At 49.1% G+C, this 11,860-nt stretch overlaps 1 protein-coding gene across 1 annotated transcript; it reads left to right on the top strand.

Annotated features, from left to right (window-relative positions):
- The first annotated feature begins 9,164 nt into the window (after nt 1–9,164).
- LOC124699578 (amino acid permease 3-like) lies at nt 9,165–11,219 on the top strand. The gene is made up of 2 exons (XM_047231856.1): nt 9,165–10,183; nt 10,293–11,219. Exons 1-2 carry the CDS (start codon nt 9,362–9,364, stop codon nt 10,926–10,928), a joined length of 1,458 nt encoding a protein of 485 aa, XP_047087812.1. The 5' UTR covers nt 9,165–9,361; the 3' UTR covers nt 10,929–11,219.
- The last annotated feature ends 641 nt before the right edge of the window (nt 11,220–11,860 follow it).

Below are 11,860 nucleotides of genomic sequence, written 5' to 3'. Positions count from 1 at the left end.
ATGTTGGGCGCTGGGCCATGTGACAAGGCCAATACTAGTTTATCCTTGTCGAATCCATTGGTGGGGGATTAGCATCAATGTGGTCTTTGAACCAGATACAGCGAAAGAGGAGTTGTGCTCTCGTATATTTCTGCTTCCGTCATCATCGGCTTGCCACTGTTCTCTATCATGGTTTTGTGCTCTTTCAACCAAGGATCGATCAAGTCAATGTGTTGTAGCGCTACTAAGTTGGCCTCGTCAAAGTCGGAAGTCCGACCAGTACATGTGCACGTGCAGTACCTTCCTTCCATTTTTGTGGCCTACTCCCTCGAACTGCGGAGGTGCTTGTTTTGAGGCAAACCAACAGGGTCCTCGATGTCTAGATAATTCGTGCGTAAAGAGATGCACTCTTCGGTGAGCCAGCCATGGACGATGCTTCCATCCGGATGTGACCTGTTACTGAACGTATCCTTTAATGACCCCATTCATTCTTTCAAACGGCATCATGTTGTGTAAGAATGCCGGCCCTAGATCGACGATATCATCCATGATATGGACCAACAGATGGACCATCACGTCAAAGAATGCAAAGCGGAAGTACATCTCAAGCTCACATAGGATCACCACGATCTCTTCCCGGAGCCTTGCGAGTTTCTTCACGCTTATCGACTTCCGAGTTATGACGTCGAAGAAGTTACGAGCCCGATCAGCGTTGCACGGACATGGTCATCCATTATACCTCGGATTGCAACCGGAAGAATCTGCATCATCATCACGTGACAGCTCATGAGACTTCATGCCGCTGAAGTTTCGTTTCTTGGGGTCCATGTATCTGCTTATTAGCCCGGAGTAACCGAAGGGCACTCTGACTCCTAGAAGGCAATTGAAAAATTGATCGACCTCGTCCGGACTAAAAGTGAAGCAGGAGGGAGGACCGTAATAGTCTGGCTGCTTAATCCTTTTGCGCTTCTGACCGCCGTCCGCCTCCTCCTCCGACTGTCCCTCTTGGGCCGGCGGGATCTGAAGCTCTTCCCTGATACCCAAAACTTTCAGGTCGTGTCTTGCTTTCGGCCCATCTTTGGTCCGGTCCGGCATGTTGAGAAGAGTGCCAAGCAAGCTCTCGCACACGTTCTTTGTAATATGCATGACATCAAGGCGGTGAGGTGTATCGAGAATTTTCCAATGACGGCAAGTCCCAAAACACGGACCTCCTTTTCCATACACCAATGAGCAGCGTCGTTTCCTTTTTCTTCTTCTTCTCTCCGTGCTTTTGACGAATCTTTCCGGCGCAGGCACTCCTTCCAACCTTTCGGTAATGTATCGATCTCTTCGCCGCTCTTCTTACGTGGAGGTCATCGGGGTTCATTTGTACCATCGAACGGATCTCCACGCTTTCTCCACGGGTCGAGTCTTCGTAGCCACCTTCGATGCCCCATGTAAACTGTTTTCGAAGAGCCGGGATCCTTACCAAGCTGCAAAAACATCGTCTCTTCCATGCACCCGACACATGTCTTGTGTCCATGGCACACCCGGCACGAAATGTAACCGTATCCGAGGTAGTCCTGCACCGTCGTGATCAACGCGGCTCTCAAAGGGAAATATTCTTCCGCGACGGCGTCCCATGTATCTACCCCTTCCTCCGCCCACAACGTTTCAAGCTCCTCCTTTAATAGTTCGAGATACATGTTGATATCGTTTCCTGGTCGTGTCGGCCCTTGAATTAGCATACTCATCCGTATGTACTTCCTCTTCATGCACGACCAGGGCGGGAGGTTGTAGATCCATACAAACACGGGCCATGTGCTATGTGTGCTCGCTTCGGTTTCCGAACGGATTGAATCCGTCCGTGCTCGCACCCAACCCGATGTTTCGGGATCTGCCCCAAAACTTCCGAATTCATTGTCTAATGCTTTCCAATGGCTTGCATCCGAAGGGTGCGTCAGCGACTGGGTGCTCAATCCGCTCTTCATCATTCAACACTGCCTCCTTTCTTTCTGCGTGCCAGCGCATGAGCTTTGCTTCCTTGCGGTCCGCGTAGAACCGTTGAAGCCGGGGGGCGAGCGCGAAGTACCACACAACTTTCCGAGGAGCTTTCTTCTTCCCTTTCTTGTACCGTTCAGCTTCACACACAGGACATTTGGTCTTGTCCATGTGCTCCTTGCGATACATGATACAATCAGTTGATGCAGTGCGTGATACTTTTCGTGGGGTAAGTCGAGAGGGCACGTGATTCTCTTGGCCTCGGCTAGACTACCAGGACACGTGTTCCCGGCAGAAGGAGATCTTTCACGTATTCCAGGATGTCGTCGACGCTTGTGTCCGTCCATCCGTGTTTCGCCTTCATCGCGCATGACATCGAGAGCTACTCTCAAGCGAGACTCCCCCAACCCGTGACCTGAGTCGTACAACGGAGTATTCGAGTCTATCTCGAGTTGCTCAAGCTTTGATTTCCGCTTGGCGCCTTTCGTCTCTTCGAGAAGAAGATCTTGAAGATGAGGGTCCCGCACGACTGAAGCTAGCGGCACCTCTTCGTCGTCGTCAAGGTTATTGTCGTCGTCAAGGTTATCGTCCTGTGCGACAAACTCTTCATCGTCATCAATATCATGATGCCCTCCTTCTTGCCGGCCATTATTACCACCTGCCGTCGTCGCCCCATTGACCTCCGCGCCATCATCACTCATCCATTGAGTGTGTCCATGCATGAAACCATTAGTGAGCAGGTGCCCCTGCAATTTGCCTCGAATACGGGTCAAACCATTTCCCTCGTTTGCATCTCCCGGCACGGACACAATACCTCCGTGCGGTTATTTTCATACATGTCGATGATCGCGTGTTTCAGATATCTCATCACGATGCTTTCACTCATCTCGATAACCATTATCGCCCGCATGGTAAGATTACATAATTGATTAGAACCATGCATCCGTCGGTAGTTTTCACGGAAAATTTCGGCATGACCTTCCTACACGGTAGGACATAGGAGCGCCGTAAATGTGCCGAAACGGAAACTTAACGAATCAACATTTCGGCGCAACGTTGGCAACTCATTTCCAACGCCAACACACACAAGCACAAACACAACATATATATATGCCACACACGAGAGCTTTGCTTCAAATGTTCAACATACGTCGATTTCATTCCTCAATTTGTTCATTAATCACCTATTTGTTTGATATATTCGTCGATGAGATCGAGACGACGCGCCGCGACAATGGCGTATGGAAGCCGACTTCCTAGATCTAGAACTAGATCTAGATTGAGAGGTCAATGCGCGATAGATAGATCTAGATCTACATAGGGATGTGGGAGATGCATGTAGGAAGGGAAGATTTACTCAAAAAATATGATTTTGTTTGGTCAAATTGGCTAAAGTTGGGGTAGAAATGGGCAAAAATTAGGTGGGTTGGGAGAAGGGTCGGGTTATGTGGATGAGGAATGAGTGTAGTGTGGCTTGTGTGAGTGCTGGTTGGTGGCTGTAATAAGTCCTAGGTTACTGTCGGCGCACCAGGACCTGGGTGCGCCGGCAGTATATAGCCCATCCGGCTATATCTGCTCCGGCACCGAGCCCACGAAGCATTGCCGGCGCACCAGCCCATGAGCGCGCCGGCAATAGAAAATCACCGCCGGCGCGCTCCCGGGCCGGTGCGCCGGCAATGCTTCGTGGGCCTGGCCCGAGTTGGGGGAGGTGTTGCCGGGAAATAGCGCCGGCGCGTCGTGTCACTCGGTGCGCCGGCAGTGGGCAGGCATCGCCGACGCGGCGCTTTTCTGGTGCGCCGGCAACAAGTTCCACCGGCGCATGCCTATGGTGGTGCGCCGGCACCACTTGCCTCCACCTATAGGCTTTTCCCTAGTAGTGAGACCTATACCTCCAGGCTGACTCACTGGTTCTTAATGATGATGGTTGGCCCTTCGATATCATCTAGACAATCAACTTACCCACCAAGCTAAGGTTGAGGAGGAATACTCTAGACAAAGGAGTCGCTAGACCTAATTTCTAAAGGGAGATTCCAACACGGCTTATTTCCATTGCATGGAGAATGACCAGAGATGGAAATGCTCTATTTCCAGTTTGGTCTCTAAGGAGAGGGTCATCTCGAACACCGCGGAGCTGCAACAACACACTATGGATTCTACCGGAACATGATGGAGTACACGGTGGATACCAATATCTTTTGCCTGTCTAGGTAAGTTTCACACACCTTCGGTTGTGTGTCATATGATAATAAGAATACAAATTTTATGTTGTCCTTCAGAGAGAAGTAGCTAGACACAATCCTAGCCAACATGAATGTTGATACGGCACCATGCCCTGATGGCCTGCTGGTGGCCTTCTTCAAAAGGTTTTGGAACCTTACCAAACCTTACATCCTGGCCATTTAAATGGCTATTCCCTGGGGAGGGTGGATGTGGCAAAGCTGAATTTCGGGATGCTTGCCCTAATCCCAAAATTCCATGGTGCCGATGATATTAAATGGTTTAGACCTATTGTGTTGATTAATGTGATTATAAAGTTTATAAAAAAATCCATTGCTACGTGATTGTCCCTTGTTGCAAACCGCCCCATTAGTAGGATAACTTATAAAGGACATACATATTGACAAGGGTCTCAAATCTCTGCAGAAATAGTTCATGAGACCAAAGCTAAGAAACTCCAAGGAGTTTTCTTGAAAAAAGATTCTGAGAAAGCGTACGATATGGTTAACTAGGGATTTATTAGAGAATTCCTTATCCGGAAAGGCTTTGAGCCTGTGTGGGTCCATTGGGACCTTGGTTTGATCTTGGGGTGCCAAACCAGAATTGCCATCAACGGGGAGGTTGGAAATTTCTTCAGGAATGGGCGAGGAGTGTGTAAGGAATACCCTCTTTCCCTGATCCTCTTTGATTTCACATTCGATGCGTTGGACGTGATTTTGGGTGCGACAAAATCGTTTGGCCATATCAAAGGTTTGAGTCTACACCTCATCCCGGGTGGTGTTTCATGTTTGCGGTACTTAGATGATACGATCATTATGATCCAACAAGAAGACTTGAACATTGCCAACTTAAAGTTCATACTTCACTTCTTTGGGAATATGTCAGGACTCTGCATAAATTTTCCTAAAAGCGAGGTGATGGTTTTGGGGACCTCGCCGGAGGAGCAACAACGGATCACTAATATTCTCAACTGTAAGTTGGGGATCCCTCCCCTGCACTTACCTTGGGTTGCCTATTGGTGACATAGATTTAGTGGCGAGTGACCAGGGTATGTTGGGGTTCAAGCTGGCCAAGTGTACATGCAGATCTGTGGATGGTTAAGTTCGTGTCCTCTCATGATTAATCCATGCTTTTCCAACCTCTCGATACATGCTATGAGGGGTCTGCTTGCTTGGTGATGGTGTGGACTAGATTTTTAACAAATATCGATCTAGATTCTTTGGGGAGGCTAATGGTCCCAAACGAAAATTTTATTGTGTTCGGTGCGGCAGGTTTTTCTTTAAACCTAGATCCTTGGGGGCACTAGGTATTGTGGACACCAAGATCATGAACATATGACTAATGGCAAAATAGATCTTGAAGCTTTACGCCAGGGATTAGGGGCTATAGGAAGACATTCTTAGGAACAAATACATGCGAGCTAAGGATATGTTGGTTGACTCTAACTAGCTTGGGTCACAATTATGGAAAGCTATTCAGAAGGTGAAGACGGTATTCTGCTTGGGGGAAAAATATCAGGTACATAGTGGTACCTCCGGCAGGGGCCGGGGCCCCTTAACGACCGATTCCCCACTCTCTTTGAGCTAATAGTGGAGCAGGATGTTTCTATTGCGCAAGTGAAACCGGAGGAGAGCTGATCGATCCCTTTCAGACAAGCATTGGGGCTCATAGAGAGCATTGCATGGTCGAACCCGAGTGCGGAGATCAATATGTTTCAGTTGTCCGTAGGACCTGATGTCATCTGTTGGACACTAGAGCCGTCGTGGTGGTTCAGGGTTTGCTCGCTCTACCGGATGGTCTATCAGGGAACCCCGAGAAAGCACTTCAACAAATAAAGTTGTTATTCTACCGAAGATCCGTGTGTTTCCATTGCAGTTGGTTAGGAAACGCCTTTCTTCCAATGACAACGTCCGCCAAGGGAATGGTCCATCCACTGGGCCGGTGCGTCTTGTGTAATGAGCGGGAAGATAAAAATCATATCTATTGCTCCCGCGGCTTGGCCAAGTTCTTATGGATCGCAGTTAGGAAATTGCTTGGATGGAACCCCTCGTGTGTTGCAGATATCTATGGATGATTATATGCATGCGTAGGCCATACTAAGCATGATTATATGCATGCGTAGGCCATACTAAGCGACAATTCTGGATTTGTTGTCTGGCTCTCCTTTGGGCCTTCTGGAATATTAGGAACAAATGTATGATCGAAGAAAAATTCGCATCACAACCCGTTGATGCACCATATACAAAATATCAATGTACGTGTGGAAGCCCGTGGCTAGGCCCCATGTGGCACTGGATATGACAATCGGCCGGATCCGGAGTCTTCATGCGCTCATGCGAGATGGAACAGAGACGGCTTAAATCTCCCTCTCCTTTTCTTTTCTTGTTGGCGTTTCCCTTGTATTGTCACAGTTGTTGGGGCACTCGGACATGTTAGATTCTAGTATATGCTGTTTTTGGGTCTTGGACCTCTGGAGCCTGATTGGTGTTGTTTGTGTTGTATCTCGAACATGTATGCTGCCGTGTTGTGGCTTCATTAGCTAAAGCCGGGTTCATCTTGAGCCTACCGTCTAAGAACTGCAAAATAAATAGAAACATACATAGACATTGATTAGAAACTTAGCCGTGTAAATTTTCCTAAAATAATTTGATTGTTTGTTACTTGGGTGAAAATGAGAAAATAAGAGTGGTACGGTTTTTATTTTGAACTTGAATTATAGCTTTCTTATTTTCATGAAACTTAGCAAATAATCGTATTGTTGGACAAAAGCAATGACATCAGTAAGTTTCAACTCAATAATTACGTGCTTGATTTGCCCTTTTTTGTTAACTTACAAATGCACTATTTTTTTAGTTTTACTACACCGGAACTGAGGTTCAGAGTAATACTTTCCTGCCCTCCTTCTTTTTTTGTTCGTGGAAACGATGTTTCTATCTTCTCCCCACTCCACTGTAAGAGTTCTTCAGAACACCAACCGTTTAGGGATACTTCAATCTGTACTCTGCCTAGGCTAGGTGCTGATGAATATAGATCTCACATTGCCAATTAATTGATGAGAAGTTCTTAAGAATAATAATGCAGCTAGTCCAGCTTTGTAAGCATCCACGCCAATTGACAGGTACTCTTGGACTACCCAGCTAGTGATGCATCGATGAATTATTTTTTCATTACGAATTAGCTCCAGGTCTAAGGAACTATTACTCTGTTTTTATGGATATATCTACCTTTATTAACGCAGCTTGTCTGAAGATGTTTCCGGTCAAGCAGCTTCACCACGTGCATCAAATAATGCACGGAATTAACTGGACTTTAGAGTGAAATATCTGGTAGCGAGCGAAATTTTCCATATGCTGAAAGTAAAGGTGCTCCCTTTCTTATCCCAGCATGCTATGTCTTGCGCTCTTTTATTTCTAGCTTATATATTTCTCATTAAATGGCATGCATGGAAAACATGAGACAGATAAGTGCCACATATATCTCTTGTTTTCCGCCGGACATGTATGCCGATTTTCCCATGCTGGCCGGCTGCATACTGCTTGTGTTTGGCCTCACATGGATGCTGACCCTTGGGCTAGGGCCCATGAATATATAGGCATAGTTGCACTTTAATTTCCACAAACCTAATGTGCATATTGGGCAAGTTTTGATCACTCAAAGCTAGCAAGGATCGTATACCACATCATTCTAGGCGGATTGACTGATATAGTTACGAAAGTTGGCATGATGGAACCCAAACCTAACAGAAGCATAATTTGATCTGATCCTGATAGTTTGATACTATACATGCAGGTTCTATCAACCTAACATTAGCCAATGGATAATCTGTTTAAATAAACACAGATGTATGCACAAAGATACCCTCACACAATAGGGGTGCTAATTGGTGACCTTACCCTACCCTGAGGCGGACCTAATACACACATGTCGACACTCGTAAATGGTAAATTTTGATCGGGCCGAAGTGTTCATATTTGTTATTGTACAGTCCAAAATAATTTTGAGCTTCACTCGTTGCCTCCTCTTCCCCGTTATACCCCTCCTAAAAATTCCTCCACACACCAGTGAAGGTGGCCATGGAGGATGAGATGGGCACTAGGATCGGGTCGAGGCAGCAAAGGGAAGTGCGAGAGAAGCCATTCTCACGGTCGGTGGGAGCAGGGATGAAAAGAGGGAAACGAGGAGTGGTAACGATCAACGCCACTAATCACGAGATGAAGGATATATGATTGGACAGTGGCATAGGGGAGGGGGGATTGTCCATCTTCATTCGGTTAGTGCGTTGATGAGCATTGGATTCGTCAACGTAGTCACTGGAGACTAGGTAGATTGGGTGGCCGTGGAAAACTAAGAGGCATGTAGCCAATAATTACCAACCCTAGAAGAAGAAAGCCGTGAGAGAAGAACATCCAGTGTTGACACGGATAAAAGAGAAATAGGTATTTTGAACAGGCGAATGCAAATGTAACGGTAGGCAGGATAGTTACAATATATTTATAGTATCATCCAATTGTATTTTGCTTTACGCCTACATTACATCAATCAATGCAGAAGCTAGGAGCACCCCGTTAGATTCTAGAAAATGCCAGCCCCAATGCTAACACATAGAATGGCCACAAGCCCTTTTGGTTTTATGCAACTAATTTTTTGCTTTATGGTTGTGTGCATGGTGGATGGTTGTTGTTGGCTTGCCCCACAGAAATGCAACAATTTGAAGTGTTACCCACTTTGCTTCCAGAAAATGCCATGCCCCCCAACGGAAGAAATATAAACTGATCATTCCACATCATCACTAACACAAGATCCAATCAATCCTTGTACTCCAACACAAAGCACACGTGATGTCCAGGATCCTATCTCTGCCAGCTGTCACCCTTGGCAGCGGCAGTGGAAGTTCGTCGTCCTCCCCCTCTCCCCGCCCCTCCACGCGGAGACTCAACAAAAGCACAACGGCAGCATCCCCCACCGCCACCACCACTTCACTGCATCTACATTCTGCACCACACATGGTCGCTCTCCACCCATCCCTGCACGCCTCTCTCTTGTCGCATCACCCTCTATATAAACCTCTCTCTCCCATTCCCCTCATACCACAGCAAGAATTGAACCACCACTCCTAACGTCCTAGTGTCCTAGCCAGCCAGCACTCTGCCGCACACCATTGTCTGGTAGCTAGCTAGTGTCTGCGATGGAGAAGAAGCAAGCGAGCTACGGGAAGGGGCCGGCCAGGATGGCACCGATGGAAGTCTCGGTGGAGGCCGGGAACGGCCGGGAGTCAGACTGGCTCGACGACGACGGGCGGCCGCGGCGGTCGGGCACGGTGTGGACGGCGAGCGCGCACATCATCACGGCCGTCATCGGGTCCGGGGTGCTCTCCCTGGCGTGGGCCATCGCGCAGCTGGGCTGGGCGGCGGGCCCCGCCATCATGCTCCTCTTCGCCTTCGTCATCTACTACACCTCCACGCTCCTCGCCCAGTGCTACCGCTCCGGCGACCCGGAGAACGGCAAGCGCAACTACACCTACATGGACGCCGTCCGTGCCTCCCTCCCGGGCACCAAGGTCAAGCTCTGCGGCGTCATCCAGTACGCCAACCTCGTCGGCGTCGCCATCGGATACACCATCGCCGCCTCCATCAGCATGCGCGCCATCCGGAGGGCCGACTGCTTCCACTACCGCCACGCCAAGGGGCAGGACGGCGCGTGCCGGAGCTCCAGCAACCCGTACATGATCGTGTTCGGCGTCGTGCAGATCCTCTTCTCGCAGATACCGGACTTCGACCAGATATGGTGGCTCTCCATCGTCGCCGCCGTCATGTCCTTCACCTACTCCACCATCGGCCTCGCCCTCGGCATCGCCCAGACCGTCGCCAACGGTGGCATCAAGGGCAGCCTCACCGGCCTCAGCGTCGGCCCAGACGTCACCTCCATGCAGAAGGTGTGGCGCAGCCTCCAGGCCTTCGGCAACATCGCCTTCGCATACTCCTACTCCATCATCCTCATCGAAATCCAGGTTTGTCCATACGTACACTCTGCTCTGCTCTGTTTCTTTGAGTCCTCTGTTTTGACGTGGTACCGGGTAGTCGAGTACTGACGAAGACATGTGTTCTGCATCAACGCAGGACACGGTGAAGGCGCCGCCGCCGTCTGAGGCGAAGGTGATGAAGAAGGCGACGGGGATAAGCGTGGTGACCACGACGGTGTTCTACATGCTCTGCGGGTGCATGGGGTACGCGGCGTTCGGCGACGAGGCTCCCGACAACCTCCTGACGGGGTTCGGCTTCTACGAGCCCTTCTGGCTGCTGGACGTCGCCAACGCCGCCATCGTCGTGCACCTCGTCGGCGCCTACCAGGTCTTTTGCCAGCCCCTCTTCGCCTTCGTCGAGAAGTGGGCGGCGGCGAGGTGGCCCGACAGCGCCTTCATCGCAAAGGAGCTCCGCGTGGGGCCCTTCTCGCTCAGCCTGTTCCGGCTCACGTGGCGCACGGCCTTCGTCTGCCTCACCACCGTCGTCTCCATGCTGCTCCCCTTCTTCGGCGACGTCGTGGGGCTCCTCGGCGCCCTCGCCTTTTGGCCGCTCACCGTCTACTTCCCCGTCGAGATGTACATCGTGCAGCGCCGCGTGCCACGAGGCAGCACGAGGTGGGTTTGCCTTCAGATGCTCAGCGCCGCGTGCCTCGTCGTGTCTGTAGCCGCCGCCGCCGGCTCCATCGCCGACGTCATCGGCGAGCTCAAGGAGTACCGGCCGTTCAGCGGCTAAGCTAAGCATGTCTGTGTAGAATGACGAGTAGCACCGCAGCACATGGGAGAACATGTGTACGTACGGCATGTCTTGTGGCCTGCTGCATGGAGAAAAAAAAACAAATTTACCAAGCTTATGTAGTTATGTGACATTTTGATATGTACTAGCACTTTGTAGATACCGCATTTTCCTCGGAAAGGGACATCTTCCCTACATCCCACCTTAGAAATGTATTTCCACCGTGCACGCTATCTAGTGTGCATGGTACAATATGTTTCGTTGCATTCAATCTGATCTTGACTTTTGAAATGTGATGGAACTTGATGAAACCTAAGGAAACTTGATGACACCTGTGCAACACGAATTGCAAAGCAGCAAACCAAAATCAGAGACACGTGCACCCTACCTAGGGTGCAAGATAGAAACGACGCTCTCACATCCCACCCCTCCAATATTTCCTTGTGATCTTTTTCCCCAACCTAGCTAGCCTTCTTTCAATTGGTTGCGCAGTTACAGTTAGCTACACCAACGTCTCAAGACGAGACATGAAAGTGTGTGTTTCACCCTCAAACACCTATTTTTTCGATAAAGGGAATATATTAACATCAAAAGATACCAATTACAACCAACCTCTGCAACAACGCACCATCCTAATGTCACTACGGATGCACATAGCCAAAAAATAGAAAAGAAAACTAAGAAACAAAAGTCCCGCTACAGTATCTCGGGACTAACAATAGCAATACATCCAACACCAAAACAACACCTGAAATACAGACTCTCCAAAAACGACGTCTTCAAGAAGGGAACAATGCTCTAACACCGTCGTCGCCTGATCAAAGATCTTAGGTTTTCACCCTGAAGATAGTCCCCGCTCTCAAAACAATGCCTCCAACAAGGTCATTGTCGAGCACAACCGATTAAGCGCGTACCTTGGGTTTTCACCCTGA

This window comes from Lolium rigidum, chromosome 3 (assembly GCF_022539505.1).
Source record: "Lolium rigidum isolate FL_2022 chromosome 3, APGP_CSIRO_Lrig_0.1, whole genome shotgun sequence".
Classification (NCBI taxonomy): domain Eukaryota; kingdom Viridiplantae; phylum Streptophyta; class Magnoliopsida; order Poales; family Poaceae; genus Lolium; species Lolium rigidum.
This window is presented reverse-complemented; position numbering and strand designations above follow the sequence as displayed.